Source organism: Nematolebias whitei, chromosome 15, assembly GCF_014905685.2.
Source record: "Nematolebias whitei isolate Nwh7 chromosome 15, NemWhi1, whole genome shotgun sequence".
Lineage (NCBI taxonomy): Eukaryota > Metazoa > Chordata > Actinopteri > Cyprinodontiformes > Rivulidae > Nematolebias > Nematolebias whitei.
Genome location: NC_056512.1, coordinates 31478752 through 31492324, shown reverse-complemented (window position 1 = coordinate 31492324; position 13573 = coordinate 31478752). Strand labels below are relative to the sequence as shown.

Below are 13573 nucleotides of genomic sequence, written 5' to 3'. Positions count from 1 at the left end.
GAAATCACCTGAATATGCATTTCTTGATTTCCTGTCTGAAATGAGCAAACTGTCGTAAGTATGTGAAAGGTTGGTCTTCGGTCAACTAAAATGTTTACTGAAGAAGAAATGTCATGTTTTACTTTTTCAGAAGATTACAAAGTGTGAGACTCCAAAAAGTCTGCTGCTTCTGCAATAATCTTTTCTGTATGTTAAACAAGTTTCATTCTCTGACCTCGACTGTTGATAAACAACTTACGTCAGAAACCACTCCTCTTTCTGGTCCTTCCACGAATCAGAAAGCTCTAAATTGAACAGGAAGTCGACCCAAATAAAATGTGGCAACTTCTCAGTTCATGTTAGAGTCCAAGAGTCTGGGAGAATGAGAAGAATTAAGAATTCCAGAATTCCAAGAGAATGAGAGTTCTGAGAGATGTTGGAATGAGAGCTGACAACAGGTCCGATAGTCCAACAGAATGAGCAGATTGAGAGTGCAGCCGGTTATGAAGAGTTTGGAGTTATGAAGAACCAGGGACGTTTTGGGATTATAATTCTGTTTTGAACTAACCACGCACGACTCTCCGAGGATTTCTAGCTGTTCTGAACGGAGGCGCTGAAACAGTCTGAAGGACTCTTACTGAGCTGATCCATCGTCAAACCAGGTAAAGATTTCCTCTTCGACTCAAGTGTACCGTGGACGGGCTGAGGATCTGACGAAGCGTGCAATTTCTGGTTAAACAGATTAAACTTCCCTCACACAGTTCTCTGTAAGATAATCTCCTTTCACTCTAAAACCCACCTCTCTCTCATAAATCAGTACAGATATTTTAGAAATATCTTAAGCAAAGTCCTCAAATCACCGCCGAGTGATTTGAAGTTCATTTTCTGTGAAACTGTCTGTTATTATTTTCATATTTTGCCAAATTAATGCAAATGTTTGATGTTAAACTTTGATTTTGAAAATAAATGATTCCATTCATTTGATGGGTCAAAGATAAATAACGTCTCTCGTTCACATTTCTGTTAAATTCAATGCACGGCATTTACAGTCAGAAAAATGAAGAACTCGTGAATATTGTATGCATATATAATTCATATATTGTGTCATACAACAAGTGACACGTACCTCATGTACATCACTACAGTTATTTTTATCATGGTCAAGAACAAAAGTCTTAAACGGCATCTTAACACAACTCCAATCTCAAAAAATTTCATAGTAGTTACCTAATAGAAAGATAAACATTATACCACTGAACCACAACTGCCTCACAAAACAATTTATTACTTCTTTATTAACATACTGATTATATGATCCTAATCAAGTGTGTTTTTATGCTGTCTAAGAGAAAACTAAAATCCCACAACCAACCACAACATCATTCTTAATTCTTCAAATGTTTACAAGTCTTGATGGATGGATGTGGAAATCCCTGCTTATGACAAAGCCATCATTTAGCACATACAGATGACATGAGGACCAAGGTGGCTGTAGTGAAAATAACGTGACAAACAGTAGCAGACATGCACATTAGTACACACAAACACAGCGTTCATACTTGTGCAGAAGACAATCATTAGCACTGAACCAGAGTAAGAAATATGGCGAGCAGAAAAAGTAGTGCAGTGTAATGACTAGGTGGACACCTGGAGTCAGGTAAAAACACCTGGATTTATTGGAACAGGCATGCTGTGGGCACCTTATTACACTGTGTGTGTGTGCGCGCATCTGTCCACCTCACGATACATTAATAGCATCTAATCAGCTTCTCTTTAAGGAGATGTACCAGGAGATGGATTCTTATCCAATGGGAAGCAACCCCAACACAGCCAATGATATTGCTATGGCAACAGTAAAACAAAAACTGGGAATGTGGGGGAAGCAGACCCCTCTGCAGTCAGGTTTAGCTGCTTTTTAAAGCCTAATGTAATCCTGTGGATAAGTGAGCAGTATCCAGCTGTTGTTCATGACAAAAACATGCTTAGTTCGTAGGTATGTTTTCTGCAATCAGTTGATGTTTTGACCAAGTGATTTTTTTTGTTTTCAAGGGGGGAAAAAAGACGGGACACATCCCTGCTGATCTGTTCTATGGGTTTCAGTGGCCACTTGCAGATTCTTCAAGCCATCTGCTGATAAACCTGGTTGTAAATATTTTTTAGTTCACCATCTTTACTAATTTACTTCAGCCCACCAACTTCCCATCATTATGATGTCTTTAACACCAAAGAAGCACAACGTTTTAACACATCAGTTGTGGTTGAAATGCTTTGGTGACCATTTGTTAAAGTTCAGTGGAATATCCATTTAAAAAGAAACTTCTTTGATTTACGAATAGACATCACATACACCTCAGAAGATGGTGGCTGCCATGTGCACTGGTTTGCTTTTCTCTCTCGGGATCTTGACCTCAATTTATGAGCAATATTTTTAATTCTTGCTGAGCATCTGCCATTTACTTTGGTAAGCTGTGTTTTCATCTTGACTGAAACACAGAAAAGAAAACAGAGATGAAAGAGCCTGAAAGGTTATGTCGTGCAGACGCATCATATATCAACTTTCATTTCTTCAACTCCCAACCGAGCCGTGCCGTTCCCACTGCCTCTGGTCACTTTGAAGATTATTTATGCTTCATTTCTTTAGGCATTCATTTCATCCAAGTCAAACATCATGTCTTCTTTCTCTTTGCCTCTGGTTTGAAGTGGCACATTTTTCAAGTTCTTACATGCCTTATTTTTAGAAAATAAAATTAAATGAAACTATAATAAATCTTCTCAATCTTTTCTGTGTCAGCAAAAACAGTCAACTGTATTCAAATATAAATCAGTCAGTCAAATCGGAAGAATCTGAACTATTCTGTCAGCATTTTAACACAAAAAAATGGTGGTGCTGAATGTCAGCTGGTTTGCAGTTATGTTTTTTTTTTTTTTTTTTGCAGATAAAGGTCCTGCTCCCTGCTACGAACAATGCCTGTCGTCAAAAAAATGTTGCAGGTGGTTTGTTGGGACTAGCTCTTCTGTGACCATGCTTTCTGTTTTTCCCTCAAAAACACTGAGGGGAGCAAAATATAGAAGCAAAAAGAGAAAAAGAGGAAGCAGAGGTCCCACCACATCTGTTTGATGGCATGCGACTGTCGTCCTGTTAATTCTCTGTCTGACCCCCAGACAGTGACAAGGGAGGAAAAAAGGAGGTCAGTTTCCACTCCTCGTTTATCACTGACCTTGACAAGTCAAGCCTTGAAATTTCAGGGATTTTTTTAAATGGCATGACTGAACTGCAGTTTGGTGTTAGGAACTTACACATCACTATAAAAAAAACTGGGGTCAGTGCAGTCATGTGGAGGTCACATAAAATTAGTGGATTTCTGTTATTATCTCAGAGGAACTTAGAAAAAAAAGTTTTCAGTTTCTTGTCAGACAACAACAAAAGAAAACTTATTTGCATCAAAAGAACAGCAGGGAAGCTTCTGCTTTGGACTTGATGGGATTTTTTTTCACAAGTAAGCAGAGTAATGTTATTTTCCAAAGCAAAAACAAGATGGGCAACAGTGTAAGAACACAATTCAAAGTTTCTTGTGAGCAGAAAATATTTAAAACCTTGGCATGGCAAAAAAAAATAAAAAATCCTAAATGCCATATTAGCACAGTTGGTAATTTGGAAGATTACCCTTATTCTTTCAGCTTTTCCCTCAGCAAGTCATCCTCCTCCATTTTACTCTGTCCTCTGTATCCTCTGTCCTCACTCCAGCTACCTCCATGTCCTCTAACTGTATCTATTTATATTCTCTTTGTCTTTTTCCTGGTAGCTGTATTTCTAACATCCTTCTAACAATATACCCACTGTCCCTCCTCTGGACATGTCCAAACCATTTCAGTCTGGCCTCTCTAACTTTATCTCCCAGTTGTTCAACCTGTGCTGTACCTCTGATGATCTCATTCTTAATCTTATCCATCCTTGTCACTCCTAAGGAGAACCTCAACATCTTAATTTCTGCCACTTCCAGTTCTGTCTCCAGTCTTTTTGTCAATGCCACTGTCTCCAGACCATACAACATAGCTGGTCTCACCACTGTCTTGTAAACTTTTCCTTTGACCTTTGCTGACATCCTTTTGTTGCAAATCACTCCTGAAACTTTTCTCCATCCTGTCTGGACTGTCTTTTTCACCTTTTTACCACACTCCCAATTTTCCTGGACAGTGGACCCCAAGTACTTGAAGTCCTGCACCTTTGTGACCTTTGCTCCTTGTAGCCTCACTGTTCCACCGGCCTCCCTCTCATTCACACGCATGGACTCTGTCTTATTATGGCTGACTTTCATTCCTATTTTTTCAAGTGCATATCTCCACCTCTCTAAGTTCTCTTCCACCTGCTCCCTGTTCTTACCACAGATCAAAATGTCATCTGCAAACATCTTAGTCCATGGGGATTCATGCCTGACCTCATCTGTTAGTCGGTCCATCACCAGAGCAAACAAGAAGGGGCTCAGAGCCGATCCTTGATGCACTCCCACCTCCACCTTGAAGCTATCTGTCACTCCTACAGCACATCTCACCACTGTCCTGCTGTCCTCATACATGTCACGTACCAGTCTAACATACTTCTTTCCCACTCCAAATTTCCTCATACAAACCACACCTCCTCCCTCGGCACTCTGTCATATGCTTTTTCTAAATACGTAAAGACACAATGAAGTTCTTTATGACCCTCTCGGTACTCCTTCATCTGCATCCTCAAAGCAAAGATGGCATCTTTCTTGGCAAGAAACCATACTGATGCTCGCAAAATGTCACCTCTCGTCTAAGTCTAGCTTCCACAATTCTTTCCCAGATCTTCATCTTCATCACCTCACCAACTTACTTTGGAAGATTACTAAATCTTTCAAAATACCAACTCCTTGAACTCTTCCAAAATACCAACCCCACTCAGTACAGCATTGTTATAGAAAAGACAGCTAAACCTTAAGGTGCCAAGCATATTATTTCAAAGCCTATGTCCATATATGACTAATCAGGCAAAAACAATTACAATACCACTGTCACTGCCAAAATATTGATGCTAAAATATACAGTATAAAGATAGAAAAAAGTGATTTTATATCTTTACACAACCAAGATCTTTTAACAAAATTTAAGTAGTGTTTTTAGTGAGTGTAGGTGAGATTGATGGCATAATCAGGATAAGTATCTGTTACACAGGTTTAAAAGGAGTCAACAATTTATCCTCTGCTGACCTGTTGGTATTCCTGGCAGACATCTGGTTGAACCAGAGTGTTGGCAATCTGCTGGAGATGTGGCTTCAGTAGTGCTGTGGAGCACCCTCGCAGCACCGCAGCCAGAACCATGAGGGGCGCCCAGGGGTAAGAGGAAGAGTGAGGAGCTGTTACATGTCCAAGCAAAAGCTTGAGGAAGACAGGTGGAGGAACAAAGGTCCCCATCAGTTTAGCAGCTGCCAAGCACTGGTAGTGGGCACAGACAAGAAAAGAGAGATGAAACAAACACAAAAAAGGGAGTGTAAAAGGAGGATAAGGATGGGAAGTAATTTTATAAATTCAGCACACATCAAAGATCCACACAATCCACCAACATAAACAGGTGCATCCCAGGTCTTTGAAACCCTGATTGTCCCAGACTAAACTAAGAACAGTTGATAGACTAGTGTGGAAGTAAAACTGCAGATTCAATAAATGTTTCATGACATTACTCCATCTCACTGAAATTTTGCCAAACATTCTACTGGAGCTTTGCAAAGGTTGGGAAATGTGGTGACACATAAATAGAAACCATAATGTGACACATGACATCCTGTTATTCTGATGAAAAGCTCTTTGGGACTCACATTGTTGACCACATCCCTCTCTGAATCTGTACAGGCCCGGTAGAGCATGGCCAGCAGAGGCTGCAGGTGCTGAGTGATGTGGTCCTCAGCATGCAGCAGCAGCACAGAAAGAAGCTGTGAGGTCCTGACCCGTGTCGGCACCAGCCAGTCAGTCAAGTCATGGGTGATAGCTGGTACCAGCCTCCCCAGGTTTCTCACCACCAGTTCTCTGCAGCCCAGACCAGGACGTTCTACTGGAGGAAAATCCTGTTTTATTTACTTGTTTTTAATTGGAGTAGCTGAAATCACATGTCTTGTCAATATTTTTGTTACAAGGTGAATTTTATAAAATAAGACCAAGATTTTTCTATAAGAAACTTGCCCAAGCAAGTAAAACACATTCTTACAAAGCCTGCTATTTTTCATTTATCAGACCTTCTGCCTCTTGTAGAGACACACTGATGAGAGATTAAGTGAAGAGTAAAGAAAGACTGGGATAAATTAAAGAAGCAAATCACAACAAGAACAAACAAGACCATTATGGATTGTCTTTCGCCATCTGACTGTGACCCTGGGAGGGCTGGTAGATTTTGGATGTGTGTAATAAGAAAGACAAAAAGGAAAGAGAAAAAATTACTTATTTTTCTTTTCTTTCTTGTCCATAGACCACTATTTATCCTTAATGTGACAAAGGTAGCTCTAAATTTTCAAAAGAAGCTTTAATGTACAGAAAAGCATGGAATGACACACACTTATCCTGGCCCTTAGGGAAATTATTGTGACCATGTTGAAGTTCATGCTCATTCTTGACCCTCAGGCATTAGACAAGCACTTACCTTTCCAATCCAGTGCCTGTCCCAACAACACAGCTGTCACATAAAACATAGTTTTAGCCTACTATGTTAAAATGTAAAATTAAGCATAAAGTAGGACGTAAAATTTAATGACAAGCTCTAGTTTTACATAATCTGATGTGCAGCAGGAGAGCCATGTACAAATGCTCTATATATTTTTTTTTTAACTAGAAAAGTTATTTCACTTTGCAGAGTTGGAAGTCTTTTTATTTATTTATCACATGCCACATCGCTGTATGCTTATCTTAAAGATTTAGTGAGAGTAGTGTAGGAAGATTTAGCAGTTGAATGTGCAGATTACAATTACAAAACCTCTATCAAACTACAAAGGCTGTAAAAAATTCAGTGACGTAACAGAGGGACTAGAAAGAGAACTTCTTTTTTTTCTATTCATATGTATACCTTTTTTATTTTTTTACACTGAAATCAATATTAATTGAAACACTGAATGAAGTGCAAAATAGCTGGGAAGAAAAATAATTTTGTCCACTGACTGACCTCCTAAGGGGTAGTGAGGAGGTGGGGTGAGAAGGAAGTCCAACTTGTCCTTTATGTCATCCTCATTCTCCTTCTCCCACTGTGTGCCAACCTGCTTCCATAAATCAGCAGCTAAAAGTCTGTAAGGATGAATGAAAACACTTTTTTTCTCGTTACGCACCATGTCCCACCAATAGTTAAAAACATTAGTGCCGGTACACGTTTCTTTTTAGGATGAAAAGATATATTATTAAAAAAACTTTTTCAGGACATGCTGGCAAATGATTATAAACTATATAATATAGAATATTTGTATTGCACTGTAAAACAGAATAAACAGTAATAAACTAAGCTGTCCAGACTAACCTTATTTCTTGTATCTCATCAGTGATGCTGCTCAGCAGAAGTGGAATGAGTTTGTGGAAATAGGAGTAACGGTCTCTCATATTTAAAAGCCAATCACCAACAACTACAGTTACTGCTTTTCTCACCTAAATCAAAAGATAAAAAAAAAAAAGAAACAGCCGAACTTAGCATTTGTTTGTCTCATTTGAGGGGTAAAATTCTATATCTCATTTTACAGCTGAAAATTTTTGATTTTTTAAATGACAAACCAAACTCTGAAGTTACAAAATGAGATTTAAAAAAAATCAAACAGACATAAGGAACTCTGCTCAAACATTTTTAAACCACAAACTTCACCTGCGGAGAATCATCAAAAAGTCTTTGTGCCAAGTGCGAGAGTACATCATCCACATTTTTTCCAGTGCCATGCTGAATGACCGCCCCAGTGGCTTCAATGACTGACACTCTTACTCGGGAGTGCTGATGAGTTATGGTCAGCATGAGAGGCTTCACAAGACTTTCAGCTTGCATGTGAAAATGTTCTGGAGAGCGATGTGGAAAAAAAAAAAAAAAGACCTGTTAAGTGTTGATTACATTATTTTATTTTTTAATTCATTTTAATATACAACACTTATTCTGAGCACTACTCAAGACCTTTGCTCAAAACTTTAGCAATAAATGTTGGCATCAACCAACAGTTGTTTGTTAGTTAGCAAATTTTTAATGAACCATACGACGGGTTTTATTGAAGATTTCAGAATCATAGGCCACACATCTGCCTTGATTAACTTTTGGACTCCATTAAATTCAAAATGATCTCTACAGCTAATCAAGCTTTCAGTTACTTTTACTGATATTCAGCTAAATTTTTATGCGGTGTAGCTGAGAGTCATCTTTAACACAAACTTTGAGAGTGAGATCTTGCATCATGTTTTTATTGTATTTTTTTCAAGTTTAGACCAAAATGGCTACAAATCAACACATGATCTTAAGTTTAAAACTTTTGGCATGAAAGGTGGTGATACGCATTCTTTCAAGTTATCCTAGTTCTTTAATTTTCTCAGATTCTTTGTAGCAAAAAAAAAAAAAAAAAAATTAAAGCACTTCAAATTTTATTTTATTTTCCTTTCAAGGAGCCTGAGGTTCCTATAATCTTCTTACGAGGTCCTAATCATATATCCAGGCTTCCTTATAGGTTTTCAACGTTTTTATTTGCACCTTGATTACTTTTTTATTTACACATTTTTAATACATACACATTTCAGTCTGTTTTTAAAGGACTGAAAGACTCAAGACTTTTGCACAGTAAAGAGCTCTAATAATTGTGTTTCCATTTTTTTTTATAAATGCTTCTTTTCATGAATTGTTAATTTGTAAAGGTCTTTATGCCTCAGTTTAAATGTTGGTGTATAAATATAATATACAGACATGTTCTTGTTTTTGTTTTCTACAATGCCTTACAACTTAGCTGTTTTTTTTTGTTACTTTTTTTTTTAAACACCATTTTATTTTCACTTGTTATTCTCAACTTGTATGCTGCAGGTGATCGGCTGCAGCCTTCCATCCCTCCACGACCTGTACGTCTCCAGGACTGTGAGGCAAGCAGGTCGGATCACAGCTCACCCTGCACACGGTCTGTTCGAACCACTCCCCTCAGGCAGGAGGCTTCGGTCCATTCGGACCAGAACCTCCCGCCATAAGAACAGTTTCTTCCCCTCTGCTGTTGGACTCCTGAACACTCATAATGCTACCTCATAATTTCTGCTTTGGTCACATTACATCTGTATTATAACTGAATACTCCATCTGTACTGTTCTCTAAGCTTTTTTATTGTTTTCTATTATATGGGTGTACATATGGTTATGTTATGTTTTTAATTTTACTTTATTTGTGGGTGTACACAGGCTTATGTCTTATGTAATGTTCTCATTTTTACTTAATTTTTACTTAATTTTTACTTAATTTTACTTTACTACTATTCGCACCTTATGTCGAAGCAAATTCCTAGTTTGTGAACCTCGTTCATTGACATGGCGATAATAAACTGATTATAATAAACTGATTCTGATTCAATTGTATGCATCCTTTAATGATTGTCTTATGTTGTCTTTGTTGTCATCACTCTTTGTTAAAACCAGGTCTCTCTTGTAAATGAGTCTCCGAGGCTCATTGAGATTAACCTGTATAAATAAAGGTTGAATGAATAAATGTAACATAAATGATCACAAAAACGTTTTATTCGCTCTAAACATCTTGTCAAATTGTTTGAATTTAAAAATGGTATCCTATGTTATTATGATTGCTATAATTACTATTATTATTATTTAATCAGTGATGGGCAGTTTAGTGGTCTACTACAGATGAACTGCGCGCATTGCAGCTGCGCAGTACAGGAAATGCAGCTGCCCGCGTGCTAACACCATGGTAACAAACTAAACGACAAAAAAAGTCCACCAACCTGGCACACACTTCGCAAAGATTACAGTGCATTTGCAGCTTTCTCTTTTAACATCCGGGAAAGGGTCGACGATGGTTCTCTGAAGAATGCTCATAATTTCGTTCAGATAAGGAGCTAAATGCTTCCCGCACACCTCAACCATCAGAGTCAACATCTCCACGGCTAACAGTCGAAGCTCCTCCGCCGGCTCTAAGATCTCCTTCTCCCCAAAGCGATGAGCCAGGCAGGGCAGAAGATAAGGCAGACATTCCTCAGGGTTGGGAACACATCGAATAAACTCAGTCATTGTGACAATAGTGGTTTCTCTGCATCTCTCCATCGGGTCTGACAGACATTTGAGGAGAGGCTTGAGGATGGCAGAAAAAACCTCCTGTAAGACGCCGCTGGAAAGTCCTTTATCTATCGTCTCTTTCTTTATAAACTCAAGAGCCCTCTTTCTTGTCGCCTTGTTGTCCTCGTTTAGGCAGTTCAGATGTCGGTGGAGTCCTCTCAAAACTTCAGACCCAGCATGTTCATCTCCAGCTTTCTCCATCGCCGCCATCTTGACTGTCGTTATGGTAACCGGTTTCTGCACGACAAACAAATGACTGCTTTACGATAAGAAATTCAAAATCTCAAACTTTATTTGAATGAACAAATAAACGTTCCACTTTCCACTACTAGAAGAAACCACGTTAAAAATATAATCTAAAACAAAAAATGTTTTATTATGGCAAAAAGCAAATATTTATATAAGACAATTTAAAATCTATTGGGTTGCTGTTAAATACAAAATAATGCACATTTTAGTTTTTTTTTTTTTACTTTTGTGAAATCATACCTTAATTACTTGAAATAAAATTAATCAGACATTATTGTTAATAAATATTTAAAAACTATTACATTTGTATGGCTTTGATTTTTAATTATTATAAATGAACATGTAAAGTAGATTTACAATATTTGTTTACTTCTGAGTTTCATATTAAATAATTTGGCAATCATTTATTCTAAGAGTCACAAATTTTGATTTTCAATAAATAATTATTTATAACAACAACAACAAAAAAGGATGTATATGTAGTTACACTGTATTATTGAGCATTTGCATGCTCAAAAAACTAGTGGTGAATATAAGTGAACCACGTTATTAATTTTATTTTTACAGAAGTTTTTGTTGTTGTCGCTGTATAATATGTTAAATGCAACGAAACAACTACTCAAATGGTTCATGTTTGCTTTCAGTTTAAATAAAGTTTTAAAATATTATATGGTAATAATAAATAATAAGTGCTATGTGTTGTCATCATTGTATGTTCCCATACAAAGATGAAATTGGCTTTCAACATTTGGCCCATTGTGCCTGGGGTGCACCCAGGTGGGGCGGTGGGCGTCTATGTGAGCTGCCAGGGGAGTAATTTGAGATTGGGTGACCTGCTCAGAGACACCACGAAATGTGCAATGGCTGAGGATCGAGCCCGTCCCAAGTCAGCTGCCCTGCCCCTGCACCATCTCAGCCCCAATATAGCAACCTAATATATGTACTGTTTATATGTATACTACAGGTATACAATATTCTGATGTATTTTATATAAATAATTTATTTTTTTATTTTGTTGAATTCCTATTATTTGTAATTTTACTACAATTATTTTGTTTCATATAATGAAATGTATGTAAGTTCTGTATGTAGACATAACCAACTGCTCTGGAATAATTTTCATGTGGAATATTTATTATTCAAATTTGTAATAAATACTTGGAAAAAAGCTTTGCACTTTTTTTTTACATTTGCTTTTAAACAAATACCCAGGTTTGGATTATTGAGTATGAATCATTGATGTTTTTGACTCACTTTGGCCATGACTGCCTCAACTCAGTCGTTGGGGGAGAGAGCGGACTCCAGAAACCATCTAAGCACCATCAAACTGGTTGACCCACTATGTGAAGGTGCTATTTATAAGACTGAGATTTTTGCAGCTCCTTGGACTGATGAAGTCTTTTGGATGAAACACAAAAGGTTTCAACAAAAAGAAGCCGTCCATAGAACTTGACTTAATTTTGTTGGACTTTTTTGTTGTTTGTCTATTTCCTTTTTTCTTTCTTGCATAGGTTTTTGCGTGATTGCTGCTACTGTCATTGGGAGAGAAAAATCGTCAATCTAATACATCGTTAAATAGACTGAGGTTCTTCAAAGCAAGTGTCTGTAACTTAAATCTGCCAAGTCAAAAGCAACACATTGTTCATTCAAATGTCAAGGTCTAAAAATACATTTTGTATACTTATTAAGGACTTGTGTTTTAACATAAAATGGACGAACTGTAAGCTGTGAATGTAAACAACTACGTCATGGAAATCCGAATGCTAATATTGACATTTTAACCAAGCATTTAGAAAAATTGTGTTATAATATGTGCTACAACGGTCTGCCTTACAATACGATAGAGAAGCTGACAGATTGACGTCATCGACCCTGACGCAGAGCGGACGGAGAGCAGCAACAGCATCCCAGCTAACAATCGGTACATCATCTATCTCCCACCACCAACGAGGTGTTTTCTCACTGAGCAGCTTCCAGAAAAGTAATAAATAAAAACGGTAGGAGCACCAGCGAGTGTACTGGCAGAACTGCTAGTTGTTTACACCAGGCCCTTGGTTTTTGTCAGTTGCAGTAATTTCCCTTCGTTTTGGTTTGACTGTCATGGTAAGGTTAGCAAAGCTAGCTGTAGCTGAATGCAGTTGAACAGGTGCTCAGTTTTATTAAAAAACAAAACAAATGACACAATTTGTAAGGTTAAATTGTTACGTTTGGACACTGCTGCGCCATCGTTTGTGAAGAAACTGCACTCATTGGATGTCATTATGCAAGTCTTATATGATAATGATTAGTAATGCAGTAATTACCAGAACTGTAAACGTGCTATTCTCTTGAGGAAGAGAAACAAGGTGGTTAACTCTGCTCCTCTTCCTGTCAGAAAACAGATTGCTTCAGCATGTTATGTGATTTGATTTTCGTTATTATTTATTTCCACCTGCTTATGGAACACATTAATTAAAAAAAAAACCAAGATGTTAATTTCAAAATCTTGTAACTAAAACAAAAGAAAAAAAGCCCAAACAAAACTTTTAAAACTTACAAAGGAGTTATGAGATCGTGCATGGTTTAAGGAGTTCTTTCCAACATATTTAACATAATGTTAAAATGTTTAATACGATTTAACTCTTTTGTTGATGCAGATCTTTATGAGATTTTAATAACGATGTATTCCAATTCACAAAAATGTTTGGACATTGTGTAAAGTGTAAATAACAACAAATAGCCCTTATTTGTACAATATGCATTTAATTTGAAACAAGTAGACGTACAACTTCCAACTCAAAAATAGTGTATTGACCAATTGCTGTAGTTTAAATAAAAATATTAATTTTTGATATGTCTGGACCTCCCTATTTGTATCATTATTTTTCAACGATGCTCTATTTTCTTTCAGTGAGAAACGTTCTGGATTGCTGACAGTCATGCCATTGTTAATTCAGCAGAATGTGTTTTGGCACTGTCTTGTTGAAAAAAACAATGGCTTCCAAGTATTCATGAGACTGAAGCTTGTCTGCATCTTGCTACAAATGTTATTTGTATATATATATATATATATATATATATATATATAT

General features: G+C 37.2%; 1 protein-coding gene across 1 annotated transcript in view; it reads right to left on the bottom strand.

Annotated features, from left to right (window-relative positions):
* The window catches only part of LOC119421161 (dynein assembly factor 5, axonemal-like), a 36474-nt gene extending 25985 nt beyond the window's left edge, over positions 1-10489 (bottom strand). Inside the window, exons 1-3 of the mRNA XM_037688549.1 lie at positions 9926-10489; positions 7825-8009; positions 7517-7613 (exon numbers count right to left, since the gene is read on the bottom strand). Coding sequence (XP_037544477.1) covers positions 7517-7613; positions 7825-8009; positions 9926-10466 — 823 coding nt within the window. The 5' untranslated portion in view covers positions 10467-10489. The remainder of the gene's footprint in view (positions 1-7516; positions 7614-7824; positions 8010-9925) is intronic.
* Positions 10490-13573: the final 3084 nt, after the last annotated feature.